Source organism: Lemur catta, chromosome 15 (genome assembly GCF_020740605.2).
Source record: "Lemur catta isolate mLemCat1 chromosome 15, mLemCat1.pri, whole genome shotgun sequence".
In the NCBI taxonomy this organism is placed as follows: domain Eukaryota; kingdom Metazoa; phylum Chordata; class Mammalia; order Primates; family Lemuridae; genus Lemur; species Lemur catta.
The window spans coordinates 55,757,899-55,776,169 of record NC_059142.1 but is presented as its reverse complement, the minus strand read 5'-3'; the positions used below and the strand labels follow the sequence as shown (position 1 = coordinate 55,776,169).

Here is an 18,271-nt window from a genome sequence, read left to right as displayed (position 1 = left end):
GATTGCTTGAGCCCAGGGGCTTGAGGTTGCAGTGAGCTATGATCACACCATTGCACTCTAGCCTTGGCAACAGGGAGAAACCCTATCTCTAAAAAAATAAAATAAAAATAAAAAATAACAAAGCACACAAACACATTATCAGAGGCCATGATTAACATAAGCAAAAAACAGAAGGCCCCAAAACCTTCAAAGTTAGAATTACCAAATAATAAAATGCTGTACTTACATATTCAAATGAACTATAAAGTAAACTGAAAATAACTGCCAAGAATAGAAAAATAATTTAAGTAATCTGGTAATAAATCAAATAAAGTTCTACAAATGAAAAAAAAACAATATTAAAAACTTAGTGGATTGAGGGAATAACATAGAATATAGAATGGGGGAACCCAGGGGATGACTAACAGCAGCTTAGACATAGCTAAAGAGAGATTTTATGAACTTGACAGTGAAAAAGGAAGGAAACAGCCAAAATACAGCAAAGAAGGACAAAATGGCAGAAAATATGGAAGGCTAACAGGCAAAGAGAGTAACTATATATCTAATTAAAGTTTCAAAAATAGTGTAGAGAATGAAACAGAAGAAATATTTGAAGTGGTAATAGCTTAGAATTTTTTATAACTGATGGAAGGCACTAATTCACACTTATTCAAGAAACCCAATAAATCCAAAAGAAAGAAAAATAAAGACAAATCCATACCCACCCTGAGAAAACACAGGAAAAAGACCCTTAAAGCAGTGGAGGAAGGGGCGGAGCTGGCAGGGTGAGTCCAGCAGCGATTCGCCAGGCAGCAGACCTCTCCTGAGCAGGCAGTGGACCGACAGCTTCCAAGTGCTGAAAGAAAATGTCAATCTAGAATTCTATGTCTAGGAAAAATATCTTGCAAGAATTAGGATGGAATAAAGACGTTTTCAGACTAACGAAAGAGTTTGGCATCAGCACACCCTCATGAGAGAAAATTCTAAAATCTTTCAGTCAAAATAAGTGATCCCATATGAAAGCTCTGAGATGAAAAGGAGTGAAGAGCAAAGAGAGTCGAAAACATGTGCATTAACCTAAAAGAGCACCAGCCATGTAAAAGAAGGAGAATAACCACGACTTGAGGTGCTGAGAAAATAGCAAATGTGGTAAACAACAATATTAGCACCTAAGAAACAAAGGCATTAAATGACTTCTAGAGTCTTGAATTGTCTAGGAAAAGGTTCCTTTTTTCAGTATTCCTAATAAAATTTCTAAGGAACTACTGCAACAAGAGAAAAACAGTACATTACTTCAAAAACAGCAACAGGGAAGAAATTAAATAAATATTTTCAATCCACAAAAAGGAATTTAAAAAATCACAGATAGGTAGGTCACATGGAAAACACAAAATAAGAGGGTAGATTTAGGCCCAAATAAATGTAAATAGACTAAATATTCCAATTAAAATACAAAAATTATCGGACTGGGTTTTTTTAATCCAACTACAAGCTCTTTACAAAAGACATATGAAAAATACAAGGATACAGAAATGTTGACTTATATAAACAAACAGAGGCCGGAAGCGGTGGCTCCTATAATCTCAGCACTTTGGGAGGCTGAGGCAGGAGAATCGTTTGAGGCCAGGAGTTAAAGACCAGCCTGGGCAACATAGCAACACCCTCTCCCTACAAAAAAATTTTTTTAATTAGCCAGGCATGGAGGTGCACATCTGTAGTCACAGATACTTGGGAGGCTGAGGCAGGAGGATCACTTGAGCCCACGAGTTCAATGCTGCAGTGAGCTATGATGACGCCACTGCACTCTAGCCTGGGCAACAGAGCCAGACCTTGTCTCTAAAAATAAATACATAAATAATAATATAAAGGGATAGAAAAATTAACAATGCAAACACTAATGAAGAGAAAACTGCTACAACTATATTAATGAGACAAAGTAGACTTTAAGGCTTTAAAACAAAAAGCATCACTAGGGAGAGTCACTTGCTTCATAACAATGCAGACCCCAATTCACCAGGAAGATATGACATTTTAAATTTATATGACACAGTGATACGGCCTCAAAATATAAACACAGCACAAATGGACAGAACTATACGGAGAATTAGACATATTTACAATCATGGTGAGAAGTTTTAATACCTCTCTGTTATTTATAGACGTATTTTAAAAAATCAGTAAAGATGTGGATGATTTGTACAACACAAATAAAACGATTGACTTAATGGAAACACGTAGAACGTGGCACCCAACAATTGTAGATACGCATCATGTTCAAGCGCACAGGGAACATTTATAAAAATTGACCACATACAGGTCCATATGGCAAATCTCAACAAATTTCAAAGGACTGAAATTCAGAGTATGTGCACACGCACGTGCATGCAAACACACACGCAGAGCTGTGCAAGTTGTACTACCCCCCAACACTAGGGGGCGCCCCTCGCATACGCCAATAATGCAAATGGCTCCCTACAGAGCACCTGCTACTGCCCTGTTGGCATCAGATGTTCTCTGATCAAAACGCAATTAAGAAATCAAAAATAAATCCGAGAAAATTCCTTCTATGTTTAAAAATTACAAAATACTCTTAAATAAGATAAATTAAATGAACAAATTAATAAAGTCAAAATGAAATTTAGAAAATAATTTGAGCTGAGCAATAACACAAATACTACACAGATATATCCAAACCTGCTGCATACAGCTAAGCATTTAAATCTCTAGAATGCACTGGATACACTAGGAAAGACAATGGCTAGAAATTAATAAGGTAAGTATCCATCTCAAGAATGGGAGATTCTTCATAAAAACAAAGAACTGAAAGAAAAAAAAAGAATGGGAGAAAAAGCAATAAAATGAACCCAAGTAGAAAGAAGAAAATAAAAAGATTTAAAAATAAATTAATGACATGTAATCAAACATACAAGAGTGTCATGAAGCTAAAAGCTGGTTATTAAAAGACTAATGAAATGGGCAACCCTCCAGTAAGAAGTGAGGAGAAAAGAGCAGACACACCAATACTCAATGTTGGTGATAAAAAGGGAACGTTGCTACAATCCCACAGACTTAGAAAGATCACAAGGCAGTATCACAAACAACTTTATGCCCACAAATTTGAAACCTAGATGAAATGGACAAAGTCCTCTAAAAATGTAACTTACAAAAGTCACTTAAAAAGAAAAAGCAGGCCAGGCACGGTGGCTCACGACTATAATCCCAGCACTTTGTGAGGCTCGAGGCAGAAGGATTGTTTAAGTCCAGGAAATCAAGACCTGACTGGGCAACATAGCCAGACTGTTTCTACAAAAAATAAAAAATTAGCCAGGTGTGGTGTCGCACCTGCAATCCCAGATACTCGGGAAGCTGAGCCAGGAGGATCGCTTGAGCACATGAGTTTGAGGTTGCTGTGAGCTATGATGCCATTGCATTCCAGCCTGGGTGACAGAACAAGACCCTGTCTCCAAAAAAAAAAAAAAGAAAGAAAAAGAAAAACAGAAAACCATTTTAAAACCCTAAATCATAATTTTAATAAGGTTTTTTCCAAAGAACACTTTGGGATTACACAGCTTCACTGGCGAGTTCTCCCAGGCACTCATGGCAGAGACCATTCCCATCCCAGGCACTGACTCTCTGTAGCTCAAGAATCGACAGGAAGCCGGGAGGACTTCCCCAGACGAGACGTGTGGGAAGATGACTGTGCTGACTTCCCACAGCCCTGACGCCCTGGAAATGCACCCAATAAAGATGAATGGAGAAGACTGGTGCTAGGAGCCCGTCTATCTGGGTCTCCGTGGCCCATCTGGTCTGTGGGGCAGCACTGGGAGTAGAGGGCTGGAAGGCGGCCTCTGGATTAGAGAGGCATGGAAAGCCAGTGAGAAGCCAAGGCACGGCCCCTCTGCACCCCGACCTCACATGACCCCATCCCCGGCGACCTCACATGCTGTGCGGGGTTAAGGGGACAGGAAGCTGTCTGCATGGGCTGCAGGGCTCCCAATACGATAAAGATGTCATGAATGCTGCATATAAAACAGTAAACAAAAATAAATTGCATTCTTATATGCCAGTCAAATAATCAGCTAAAAATTTAGATTTTTTGTAAAGGTGCCATTTAGGAAAGCATCCACACAATATCAAGTACCTAAAAGAATTCCAACAAAAAAGATAGGCTACACCTCTAGAGGGAAAAGTATACAACTTTATTCGGGGAAATTAAAGAAGACCTACCTAAATAAGAAACATGTCATGTCCGTGGAGCAGAAGCCTCAATTTTTTATTTCAGAATATTATGGGGTGGCTTTTATCATAAAATCCCAAAACAACTGATGCTGCTATAGATGCAGAAAGGAACATTTACACACTGCTGGTGGGACTGCAAACCAGTACAACCTCTGTGGAAAGTAGTATGGAGATACCTCAAAGAACTGAAAGTAGACCTACCATTTGATCTAGCAATCCTACCACTGGGCATTTACCCAAAGGAAAAAAAGACATTTTATAAAAAAGACACTTGTACTCAAATGTGTATAGCAGCACAATTCACCATCACAAAGATGTGGAAACAACACAAGTGCCCATCCATACATGAGTGGATTAATAAAATGTGGTATATGCACACCATGGAGTATTACTCAGCCATAAAAAAAAAATGGTGAACTAATGCCTTTTCTAACAACCTGGGTGGAACTGGAGACCATCCTTTTAAGTGAAGTATGGCAAGAATGGAAAAACAAACACCACGTGAACTCACTACTAAATTGGAACTAATAAATCAACACTCATGTGCACATATGGTAGTAAAATTCAACAGAAATCAAGCAGGTAGGGGGAAAGGAAGGGATGGGTGAATTCACACCTAACAGGTACAACGCACAGTAACTGGGTGATGGGCACACTTATGACTGTGATTCAATCTATACAAAAGCAATTGATGTCACCAAAACGTTTATACACCCATAATATTCTGAAATGAAATTTTTTTTAAAAAAAGAATATTACTGGTATTCAAATGTTTTGGTTACATGTCTTCCTTTTGTACATCAATTCTGTAAAGATACAAATCTCCCCAAATTGATGTATAGACTCAATGTAATCCTAATCAAATAGACAACAAATTTTGTTTCTTTGAACTTGACAGGCTAATTGCTACTCTTATATGAAGAGCAAAAGAACAATAGCCGAGACATTCTCAAGGAAAACAAGCATGGGGACTTCTTTCACTTTTCTACACAGGGTAGTGTCTACATACAAGAAGTCTCCACACAAAGGAAAATTTCTGTAATATTGTGTAATGAATATTTTGTAAATAAAGATACATTTAGCTACAATTTCCCATTTTCCCTACATATGGTGACTTTTGGGACACCCTGTATTTTTTACAAAGCCCCCGTAACTGAAACAGGCATGCTGGTGCAGGGCTGCCCAGTGCAGCTGACAGACCGTGGGACAAAGAGAAAGCCCCACAAGGACCTGCATCTGCCCTGCCACAGGACAGACACTGGTGCCAAGGGAAGACGAGCTCTCACAAACATTTACCAGGACAAGCAGACATCAAGGTGAGGGAAGAAACAAGCCAGATCCCTGCCTTACACCACACACAAAGCAAAACTTAAACAGGAAAGGCAAAGCACAAAGCCTTTGCAGATAATACAGGAGATCACCATCGTGCTATCAGGGAAGGAAGAGAGTTCTTAAGATGCCAAAAATCACTAACCTGAAAGGGAAAGATTGGTAAATCTGACTATATTAAAAGTAAGAATGTCAAAAGACCCCACAAAGAATGTGAAAGATAAACCTCAGGGTGGAAAAGTATTTACTATACATATCCAAAATATATAAAACCTCCTAAAATTAGTAAGAAAAAGACAACTCAACAGAAAAATGGGCAAAAGACCTGAACAGACTTCAAAAAAAAATGATACGCAATTCTTCTGTATCTTATGCCTGCTTATGTGCACCAGAATATATAAGAATGTCCATTTCAAAATCAGGATGGACAATTGTGACATACACATGTAATAAGATACTCTACAGCAGTTCAACAACCCGAACCTCACAAATGTAATACTGAGAAAAGAAGCAACATACACACAAAAATGCAGTAAATCATTTATATAAACTTTGAAATAGGCAAAACTGAAGTAAATTTTTAGAGATGCATGCACAGGTAGGAAAACCATTAAGGAAAGTAAATAAATAATAATTATCACCAATAAAAGAAACTGCTTGCCTCTTGGAGGGAGGAAGCAACTGTGATTGAGGGGGACACATCGAGGACTTCCAGGGTGCCAAAATGTCCTATGTTTTGGTCTGGGTTAGGGGTACACAGCTGTTCTTTTTATAAATAGTGATGAAACTGTAGATAGATGCTTTATTAGCTTTTACTTCATAATTTTAGAAATCAAGAAAGACTAGAAAGAACCTTCTTTAACACAACGGCTAAATGAAAAGAGTATTTAGACAATTTCTTACCGGGCTTGAATGATCATTAATATCAAAAGAGGATTTCTGTATAATTAACTAAAGCCTAAGGTAGCAAGTCAACTCTGGTACTCTAAGACTGCATGACAGAGTGCCCGATTTAGATCTGTAACACCAAAACAGAAGAGGATTTTACCCTTAAATCCTCTTACGTGCTTAACAATTATTTCAGTTTCAACCTCTGACCTACCTGGCTTTATAAAGCCCAAGTGAAATGCAAATGTTTCCATCAGAGAAAGGAGGAACTCTAAATGTAGTCTTGTAAATGAGCTGTCTGGGGATCTTGCAAGCTGAACTCTTCCAAACTTTAATCTGTGCTATTAATTTGATACACCAATGTAATCTTAAATTTTAATGCCATATTTAAGTTGGAAAGCGAAACTCCACAGGAGGAAACATCAGGTTCAGCGAAGGAACAACTCCAGTCCATGACGACTTCCTAGCTGTAAAGGACCAAGCACCAACTGCGCTGGTCTACTTAATAAAAGGCGATCTGGCGGGTGATCCGCAATCTCGCCGATACCTCCTGCCTTTCATTTCACTCCTCTGTATCACACTTAGTGGGACCTCGGCTTCCAAGAAAGAAGGAATAACTAGCATCACACTAGTCCTCCCACCATGCTGAACGCCATGTATACAACGCTTTTTCCAACGTGGAACAACATGCTGTGCAGAGTGATCCCTGAGAGAAGGAAAACAAACGAGGGGGGACCCGTGGTCACCACGCTTTCTGCACAGAGAGAGGAGACAGGGATCAGAGCTCCCGCAGGCTGGGATGGGCAGGGCAGAGTAACACAGAGGGGGCAGCCACACGGAGAGGGGCCCTGGGTCGCTGGCTGGCTCCCAGGCTGAGCGCTGTTGGTGAGACCTCGGAGGGAGGCCAAGAGCAACTACTGGGGAAGTGGGTGCTGCGAGGGGCTGAGAAACACACACTGCAACCAGCAAACACGAAGAGACCTCACCGAACACCCAGCACCCGCAGCAGAGACCCCAGAAAGGCCACGCCTCAGACACAGGGCTAAACTCGAGGAGAAGTAAAGGCTTTTCTGGACTAGGGGTCACTGGTGTTTTTTCCGTAAAGGGGCAGATGGTAAATATCTCAGGCTTTGTGGACCACACAGTCTCTGTCTCGGCTACTCAGCTCGGCCACTGCAGCACGAACATGGACTGTGTTCCAAAAGCCTCTATTTACAAAAATAAGGGGACAGATTTCGCCTGCAGGCCACAGTTTGCCAACCTATGACCTAGACCTGCTTTTAAAAAGTTGGGAAACAAGCCTTGAAAGAATGAAGCTGATCCGTAAGTAAATTAACTTCCTGTCAGAACAAAACTCAACACCGTTTAAATGCAGAGAACAAAATCCAAAATCAGCCAGCTGAGGTAGTACACACCTGCAGTCCCAGCTACTTGGGAGACTGAGGCAGGAGGATCGCTGCAGCCCAGGAGTTCAAGGCTGCAGTGAGCTGTGATGACGTCACTGCACTCCAGCCTGGGTGACAGAGCAAGACCCTGTCTCCAAAAACAAAAAAAAACAAAAAAACTTGTCACGAATGACTGTTTCCTTGTCAGCTGTTTCCTGTCCTGACTCTAAAGGCATGAAAATTCTCTGCAGAGTCACACCTACCAGTACCTGACAAGTTTAAAGTGTAAGAACGTGCTTAAACCATTGACATACAATGCCAAATATTTTTTCTATATATTTAATTAGACTTAAAAAAAGAAAAAGATGTTGAACTTCGGCTCTCCTGAAACATATTGTAGCCGACCAAAGTTCCTTTTTCGTGTCTTCAGAATAAGAGGGGGACAGTCAGGCACGGGGGGACACTGTCCAGACCCAGGCCACAGGCCATCCTGCTAAAATCCAGCTTTGGAATTCTGCAAGGTGATGAGGAGGAGACGTTCTCATCCATCTCAGGACTGCACATTTTTTAAAAAGGGTTTTTAAAACATCGAGGTAGCGAGGTAGAGGGTCTCTTTGCGATTCCTGACACTCACCTGAGACAGGCTAAGCAAAAGTTCATCTGCTCCAAGTATAAATCAAAAGAGAGTACCTGTACCAGCAGCCGGGGACCCTGGGTACACCAACTCTGCCCACTCTTTAACTCCCGCACTCCTGGGAGATTCCACTGAGTACACCTTCTCCAAATCAGTGGACTCCGTGCCGTCTTCTGTGACCTGTCCTCCATACCCCATCTTCCCTGCCCCGTCCTCCGTGCCCCGTCCTCCGTGCCATCCTCAGTGCCATCCTCCGTGCAGTCTTCCATGCCGACTGCGGCTGCCTCTTTTCTGCCCCCAAGGTTTCTCACCTGGACTCCCACGACCCCCTCTCCACATGGTGCTCCCTCCCCGACTCCACCCATGGCCGAGGAGATCTTTCCAGGCACAGATCTCTGTACCACCTGTCCCAGGTGAGATCCTCAGGCAGTTCCCCATCACCAACCTCATTAAGTCACTGGTTGCTGGGAGTTTAATGCCGGTCAATGTGAATGATTTATATGTTTCACAAATGTAGTTCAATGCAAATGATTTACTTATTTAATATAAAATTGAGGTGTTCCTGATAACGTCATCCTCACCCGTAAATACTACGACTGACACATCTGTTGGTGTACGACCATCACTGCTGCCATGTGTGTCGGTCCTCCTAGATGCAGGGCCCTGGGGGGGGGGGGGGCGGGCACAGCACACTGTGAGCGACCACCAGCCTTGCTGACCGACTTGCAGACCTCCGGCCACCTCCTCCTTGCCAGACTCAGTGGATTTCCTTCCCCCCACAGAGAAAGATCCCGCTGGGTGAGCAGCAGGGCTTCCCTCCGGACACACACTGGGAGTCTGGAGCAACAGAGGCCAAGAGGGTGGCTACACGCCAGGCAGCGGCCTCACAAAACACCCCCAGCCCCAAGTCTGGAGACTCAACAGCTCCTCATGCAAAGAGAAGGGAGAGAGTGCAGCAGATGGGGTCCTTCAGGTCTCTTATCTGACGTCAGTTCAAGTCCTCACCTGACATTTTGGGCTGATCACCTGATACCCTCACACCTTTCCTCCTGGTTTAAGTTTGATATTCACCTTCTTTTAACTACATGATCAGTTCTCAACCTTCTGACAGCAGGGCCCCTTTACAATCAAAGATTCTTGAAGACCTCAAAGGGCTTTTTTGATGAGTTACATTTATGAACATTTTCTGTGTTAGAAACTGACAGTGAGACAAATGCCAATGTTTCACATTTTTGCAAGTCTCTTTAATATCTGGCTTCATATAAGAAAGCTGGATTCTCACATGTGTGAATCTGGTGCTACATGTTGTTTTGGTTGAAGTACATGAGGAAAATCTGCCTCACAAGATTCACAGTAGAAAGGGTAGGAGTATCAGGCTCACGCCCGTGATCCTAGCACTTTGGGAGGCCAAGGTGGGAGGATCACTTGAGCTCATGAGTTGGAGGTTGCAGTGAGCTACAATGACACTACTGCACTCTAGCCCAGGCAACAGAGACCCTGTCTCAATTAAAAATATGTATGTGCAAATAATTAATACTAATCTTCTTTGATACTACATCAAAACTCAGTAAGTGGTAGTTGCTTAAAGGTTTGCTGCAATCTATCTGAATAAAATATAAAAGAAAACATCTAATCTACCTGAAACCATATCAGTGAACTTCTCATACCCTATTACAGTGAAATCCATGGGTCTAACTTTATGCATAAATCTTTTAGCCTTGGATGACTTTGTGATAGCATGTGCTGGTCATTTGGAAATCCGGGTTCACTGAATTATGCAGATGTTCCAAATGTGGACACAGTTCATTCTATGAGAGCAAAAAAAATCACATTCATTAACATCGCCGTGATCTCACCAGAAAAGTCTAAGTATTGGGAAGCTGCCACACTCACAGTGGCAGATACAAGTTTTCCAGAACTCTAATTTTCACTTGAAGGCTCAAATTTTATGACTGGCCACAAACACTGTCAGGTGTCTTCCCTGAAGTGACAGCTCACTGGTGTGTTTCTGAGAATGTGCCTCCCAAACACCCAAGCCCAGGTGCCCGGAGCTGGCTGGTGGTGCTGCCTTGGGGACATGCCGTGTCCTGAAACCTTTGGTCTGCTTTGTCCTCCTCCAGGCAGCCACCAGGCTTCCCACACAGCAGAAGGGTCATCACACAGTCTTAAAAAGGTGCGTGCTTAATCAAGAGTTGAGATTTAGTAGAACCAACCATCTTTACTGCTTTACCGAGGATGCTCTCGAGTGAAACTGGAAGGCTGTTTTAGTGCGTGGCAAAGGGAACAAGAACCACTGGTACAGTCTGGCACCACTGTCCTGATTCACACTGAGACGCCAGCAGCTTTACCGGCCTTCACTTGTGCACCATCAGCACAGATGTGAGCAGCGTGGAAAAGGCCAGGGATGACTTCTATTGTTATGGAAACAGTGCTGACCTCACGACCCCTGCAAGGAGCGCACACACGCACTGCGAGCAGACTGAGCTGGGCTACGCCCCAGCACTGTCCTCCGTCTGCCTAACGTGGGTTTACTGCCTATTTCTGTAACACCAGCACCACCCACGTCATCTTCCTAATGTATTTTTAGACCCCATGACCTCTCAATATGAATTTTTCAGTTGAGACATTATGATACAGTTTAGTGTGTTTTTTTCTTAAGCTAGACTTCGTTTCTCAAAGCAAAGAATGGCTTGCCTAAGGTTCCACTTCCTCTCATTGCTGGCCATGTAATTTAGGTACCTTTAGGCAAGCCATTTACCTAAAGCCTGTCGCCTCATCAATAACATGGAGATAACGGTCCTTAAGAAATTCACAGTGCTAGCCCGGGCGCGGTGGCTCACGCCTGTAATCCTAGCAGTCTGGGAAGCCAAGGTGGGTGGATTGTTTGAGCTCAGGAGTTCGAGGACAGCCTGAGCAAGAGCAAGATCCCATCTCTACTAAAAAAAAAAAAAAAAAAAAAAATAGAAAGAAATTATATGGACAGCTAAAAATATAGAAAAATTAGCCAGGCATGGTGGCACATGCCCGTAGTCTCAGCTACTCAGGAGGCTGAGGCAGGAGGATCGCTTGAGTCCAGGAGTTTGAGGTTGCTGTGAGCTAGGCTGACGCCACAGCACTCTAGCCTGGGCAACAGAGTGAGACTCTGTCTCAAAAAAAAAAAAAAAAAAAGAAAAGAAAAGAAATTCACAGGGCTGTAGAGCCTTTAAAAAGACATGTGGGCTGGGCGCGGTGGCTCACGCCTGTAATCCTAGCACTCTGGGAGGCCGAGGTGGGAGGATTTCTTGAGCTCAGGAGTTTGAGACCAGCCTGAGCAAAAGCAAGACCTCGTCTCTACTAAAAATAGAAAGAAATTATCTGGACAACTAAAAATACATGTAGAAAAAAATTAGCCAGGCATGGTGGTATGTGCCTATAGTCCAGATACTTGGGAGGCTGAGGCAGATGGATTGCTTGAGCCCAGGAGTTTGAGGTTGCTGTGAGCTAGGCTGACGCCATGGCACTCTAGCCCAAACAACAGAGCAAGACTCTGTCTCAAAAAAAATAAAAATAAAAATAAAAGACATGTGGAAGCCCTTTGTAAACTATTCTTTTTCTATCAGTACATTTTTACTGAATCCCTACCATGTGCCGTGCACTGTGCTACAGAGTAGTACAGTATAGACCAGGTCCTTGCTTTATGATAAAAAAAAAAACAAACCCACACTCGTAGGGGTAGAAGTGTGGAGAAGAAGGCCAGAGAAATAAAGACCAACAACAAGCGATCAGGAGTACCTGGGCAGCTGCTTCAGATGGGGTGATGGGGGGTTCTGTAAGGGAGTGACGGCGACACTGAGTGTGAAGGAAGAGGAGGACCAGGTGTACAAAGACCAGAGGGAAGAGTGTTCCAGGAGTTTCTATGCAAGAAGCAGAAAAGGCAGCCGGGAGCCAGCTTATGAAGGCTCCGTGAGCTGGGAAAGCAGTCAGCACTCTACTCCAAGCGCTACGGAAGCTAACGGAGACCACCAGCAAGGAAGTGACGGCATCTGACTTACACTTTTAAAAGACCATCCTGACCACTGTGTGAAGAATCAGCTGTATGGCCAGAGAGGACAGAGGAAAAGCAGTAAGGGCACAACCGTAGTCGTCCAGACAGGAGACAGCGGCTGCCTGGGCTGAGAACTGCAGCGACGGGGATAAGCCAGTCCAGTGTAAGATACGCTTCGGAGGAAAAGTTGCCTGTTCAACTGATGACTTGGACGGGGCCACAAGGAGAGGGAAGAATTCAAGACAAACTCTAGACCTTCAGCATGAGCAACTGAGTGGATGGTGGTTGTGGAGAGCCGTGATGGAGAAAATCAAGGCAAAGCAGACAACAGGGCATCTGAGATGGAAATCTCAGCCAGATCAGAGCTAAGGATCGGGGTCTAAGCACCACTTCCACACAGACAGTATTTAAAACAATGGTCCTCGATGAGATCAGCAGGGGGTGGAGGGGCATACACACAGCGGAGAAAGGGGTCCAAAATCAAGTCCTCGGGTGCTCTCAAATTTAGGTGTCAAACAGCAAAAGAGTTTGAGAAGGAGCAATTAGTGATCTAAGAGGAAAATCTGGAGTTTCATGAAGGAGGGAGGGTCAACTGTGTGGAGTGCTGCTGACAGGTCAAATACATTAAGAGAGAAGAGACCTTTAGATTTAGCAACAAATGATGGCCTTGCTGACAACAGTCTCAGTGGAGTGCATCAGAGGCTAACTGGAGTAGACTAAGGAGAAGATGCAAAGTGAGGAAGGTAGAGGGAGTGACACAGGATTATAACGTATTTCTACTTGGCATTGCTTAAAAGACAACCTAAACATTTCATAGTCCATGGATTAGGTTGGACGTTTCTACTCTGCTTCCTCCATGGCCTATTCAAAGTATGTCTACAACGCAACATGCTGAGTTCAGAGACGGGCTTAGGAAATAGGGGTCTTCATCCTACAGTTGCTATCTCCTACACATGTAGGCATGTCAGTGGTCCTGCACATGTGTACATATGTCTGCCGATGGCACTATCGCATGTAAGTAATGTGTCTGTCTTTCAGTGGTAGCTCCCAAGCTTCCCTGATTCCATCCCACACATTCCAGGCAAAAGATCCATCTGAAGCCAATTATCCCCATCTGCTCACTTTCCAGCAGGAAAATGAACTCTGCAAGTATCACAGTAAAACACAAATGGGGAAAATATATACATATCTGTTTTAGCCATAAGTCTATGAATTACTCATTTTGAACTGTAATTCATACATTAATATAAGTCTAGTGACTTGAAAATTACAAGCCAAAAACGTTATTGATACATTTCTGTATCATTCACTGTACATAGTAGAATTAACAAAACAACAAATTAATTTGATAACAACAATATTAAACTAATAGTAACTTGGTAATTAAAATGTGATAATAGTGGCATTTAAAAACCAGGATGGATTCCAAACAAAGATCATAGAAATCCCAACTAAGAGAAGGCATGGGCTGGAGCTCCTGGGAGGATGCCAAATGTTGAGTGGCAGGAAAAGTTCTTGGAGTTGTCTCTGGTAAAGATGTTAGTTTTAAGAATATGTAACAAGGCCCCTAAAAAGGGCACCAGTAAGTAATCCTTAAAATATATACAAAGTAAAAGTGCATGGAAGTACACATCAATCACAGGAAGAAGCTAAAACTGAGCTTGCATTTAGGGCAGTCAGTGGCCACTGGGAAGTAGCCGATGTAGCAAGATGCTCCATCAGATTGGCGGGAGCCTCCAGCAGAGCAGGACGGTTTGGCCTGGAAGCCTGGGTGAATGGGATTCCAAGAGGCAGAGTGGCTGCCTATAGTGGTCATAATAAAGTCTAAGTCACATGTGGGTAGCCCACTGGTCAAAAACCACCCACAAATGGGGTCTGTTTAGCCTGCAGTGTTGGACTGCATTGCTTTGTAATATACTTGAATTAGTACTAATATAGATACATTGGAAGACTTCACATTTTTTTTAAAAATTCTGGCTTTTCAAAGAAAAAGAGAGCGAGAGAGTGAGAAGGTGCGCACGTGAGTACTGGGCAAGGCCCAGCTGCCCCTTTAGCTGCAGCATGTACCCCCCAGAGCCCCACTGTTCCCACCCTCCAGACAATCTACCAGACACCGAGTCCAATGTCAGTGCCATTTATTTTCAAACATGTGCCATTATTATTCTTAAATCTGGCCTGTTTCATTCATTAGTGCCACCTTCCAACTATTAGTATCATTTAAATTTGTAAACTTTGTCCTAGTAAGGGTGTGCTGAAAAGGTCCCCTCAAGGTCTGACCTGGGGAAAGAAACTACAAGGACTCTTTAGGATGTCAAACTCTCACAAAATTAACTGAAAATACTAGCTGCTGATTTTCTTCTTCATTGAACTTGGAAAGTTCAGATACAGCAAACTTTCTCTCCGGGCTCTTTTCTAAGTAGCACTCTCAGTAGTTACTAAGATTTGCAGAACTTTTGTTTCTCTTAATAACCGGTGAAGAGCTAATTAGTGAATGTTGATCATTCACAAATTAATGTTTTAATTAAAATGTCAAAATATATCCATTAATCAGTTTCAAACAGCTTGAGCATAGGTTTAGGGTAGCAGAAGAAACCACATTTCAAAAGAACAATGGCAAAAAAAAAACTGCTTTCTAAATATAAGGAAAAAAATTATTAGGCAGAGTTGCTTTAAAATAAATTTCTACCACTGACATATTCTCTTGAAAAAATGAAAATAAATTTCTTTTCATATATGTATAGCAACCACAAAAGCTTTTAACCATACAATTAGTATTGAAGATGTCCATAACGCAGACTTTATTCAACTTCTCCCAATGACCAATTTATTTGACTCCCTAAACTGCTTTTGGATAAAACAAATTTTCCTAACCTTTTGGAAATAAGCCAAATCTGTAACTAAAGCACTGGTTACTAGTGACTGATTGGCTAGAATTACCACAAGTAATTCTTATTTATGTTTCAACATCATATACTGAAACACAATAATCTTCTATAAACATATACATAAGCCTAGAGCAAATCACTCATTGTAACACCAACTTCCCCTCTCATGCCACTAAAATGTTGAAATAAATAAAAGCAGCCTGGAAGGAGAAAATGAATCACAAAAAGACATATTATAAGTGTGCACAGTTGAGACATAGTACGGCACTTTTGCTTTGGAGACCAGGAAATAGATGGTGGCTGATGAAAGATAGACTCGAAAAATTCAGCTGTTTGCTTTCATACCAGCTGCTCGTGAGTCACTGTCCACACTCCAGCACTATGAGGACCTCCTAAAACCTGGTCCCAAGTCCCAACTCATCATACCCTAAGTCCACTATTGAAGAAATTCTATCTCCAAATTACAGCAACAAGATGCCATATAAAAGGAGGACAGTCTGGCTTCAAGACAAGTTGTTTACAAAACTAGGATGAAGTTCACTGTAACTTTAAAATAACTTTGCATTAATTTGTTACTAGCTGAACATTTTCCAGTAATCCTGTTCCCCAGCATACTATATCAGACTTCTGCACTTCACTTAGCTTGGCTATTAAAAAAGCAGACTAACCATAAAAATAGACTAACCACATGAGTTTAAGTATTATACCCCACCTTGCCTTTCCTCTAAGTGTTAATGGAACTAAGTAGGAAACCAAACTGCATGTAAATACTTGCTGTTTCAAATTTGCTTAACTTTTATTGTCTGAATTAGAACTTAGTTTGAATTGAATTAACAACTACCCAGTGAATACGAACTAACTAAAACAGCCTTTCCCATTTTCAACCAAAACTGGAGTATGAAATAGTTTTTGCTTTTTAGTTGACTTGAAACATGTGGCTGGAGAAAAATATTGGCGCTTTCCCAAAAACACTCTTCTAGCTCTAAACTTTCTTCGCTGGAAAAACTACCAAGTCCAAGGGGTGCCATCAGAATTCACTTACCCGATCCTTCATCCTCCAGCTCTGAGCTAAGGATTTGGAGCCTTCAATTTTCTCACAGTGCCTCTTTTTCATAAAAGCCAAAGGCAGGTTCCAGTCTGTAAGATCGGCCTCATCTTCCTCCCCAAGTCCCAGAAGAGGCGACTGCAGCATTTCGGACTCCATCAGCGGAGGAGGGGGTGGGGGAGTCCTTGGCAGCAAGCGCTCGAGAACCTCCAGCCTTAAAAACTAGTGTGTACCAGAATTGATGAAATAAATAGAAAAAAGAATAGTCAAAAAAAGAAATGGGTGAAGAGTGTACGGAGACCCTTACTCAGCCAAAAGTCTGAGATCCTTATCTCTAACTCTGCGCGGGAAGTCGGTGGGTGGGGGGAGCTGCTGGGAAACCGGGCAGCCCAGGAAGCTCCGCACGGACACACACACACAGATCCCAGGCCACTGGCTGCTTCTGAGGCTGTATGTTTCAGGAGGGGCTGCGAGCGGAGCTGTCAAAGGCGAGAGAGACTTCAGGCCTCACGGTGACCCTACTCTCGGCCTCCAACGCCTCAGCAGATCCGAGGACAGGCAGGCCGCCCGCTCTTGGTGCTGGTTCGACGACTGGGCCGACTGGGCTGAGGTCTCCGGCAGAGGGGAATAGATTCAGAGCGCCTCGGGTCTTCTCCAGCCACTCTCAGCCCTGCGGGTCTCGCACTGGCCTGAGCTGCTGCAACCAGACCCAGGACCGGCCCATCGTGCTTGCCCGCAGCCGGTTCCTCAGCCCCGGGTCCGCGCGGCCTGGCTAGTCCTGGCCTTCGGCCCCGTGGTTCTCTCCCACTTCAGAACGAGTCCTGAGAAACGGGCGACAAGGCCCGCGGAGAAAACGAGTAACGTGGGCTTATTGGGTTAGGGGAGTTTTGCCCTCTGGTTTGAAGCTGCACTGAAACTCTTCTCATCAGCACATCAAGGAGGACGCCATATTGCCAAGACCCAGAATGCATCGCGACCTACGGCGTGGCCAACAGGCCAAACTTCCCAGAGCGTTCTCGCCGCGCTGCCCAGGCTGCGGCGGAGGAAAGGGAGTCCCCGCCCCCGTTACCTGGGTTACCGCAATTCAGCTCTCCCTGGGTTATTGCCATTTGTTCGGGAGATGCTATTGAAGTCAATCTTACAAATGAAACTATGTTGAGTTAGTTAATTTTTAAGAAAGCTTGTTATTGTTATAAGTGGAACTACATGCTTCTGACGGCAAAGGAATCGACCACCTTGTTTCTTCCAGATTTTGAAAAGGCAGCAAAAGCTTCAGAAAGAACCATTGATAGTATCACAAAAGATAGTCATTCTCTTTTTGCGTGTCATGTCTTCCACGGTGTCAGGCAGATTTTCTCTTTAATTTTTTTTCATAGAAAACTAAGTGAAAAATTTTTTCATCAAATAGTTTTTTGTTTAATCCATCTTATTTTCTGAGCAGTTTATTCTTACTCCCCACCCCCACCCCATTTCTCGGTAGTAAGAGTTTATTCTTACTTTGATACAGCTGCCTTGTGCAATCGACGTTTAGTCTGGATTTCTATGCGTGGAGACAAGCCTCTTGCATTATTTTCTTTCTCTTCTCCAAATTTTGCTTATCTGCAATGTGTGGAGAACTGTGCTAGGTGCAGCAGGGAATAGGAAACAGGATGAAGCCTGCAGTGCCTACCTCCATAAACCGGCTGTCTAGTGAGCCAGACAGGAGGCTGTTAGTCCGCAAACGGGCCTCCTTCCCCTCTGCATTTGGGCGTTGGTGTCAGACACAGCTGGATGCTTGGAGTCTTGGCTGTGTCACTTCCCATCTCTGCAACTTTGGTCAATCCCTTAACTAGCTCAGTCTTAATTTCCTCAGCTATAAAACTG

At 43.0% G+C, this 18,271-nt stretch overlaps 1 protein-coding gene across 2 annotated transcripts in view; it reads right to left on the bottom strand.

Annotated features, from left to right (window-relative positions):
* RPTOR (regulatory associated protein of MTOR complex 1) overlaps nucleotides 1-17,381 on the bottom strand; it is a 272,593-nt gene extending 255,212 nt beyond the window's left edge. Inside the window, exons 1-2 of one of the 2 annotated variants that reach the window (XM_045569640.1) lie at nucleotides 16,716-17,381; nucleotides 16,406-16,630 (exon numbers count right to left, since the gene is read on the bottom strand). In XM_045569640.1, coding sequence (XP_045425596.1) covers nucleotides 16,406-16,567 — 162 coding nt within the window. In that variant the 5' untranslated portion in view covers nucleotides 16,568-16,630; nucleotides 16,716-17,381. Of the gene's footprint in view, nucleotides 1-16,405 lie in introns of both variants that reach the window. The other variant, XM_045569639.1, reaches the window with a different exon arrangement.
* Nucleotides 17,382-18,271: the final 890 nt, after the last annotated feature.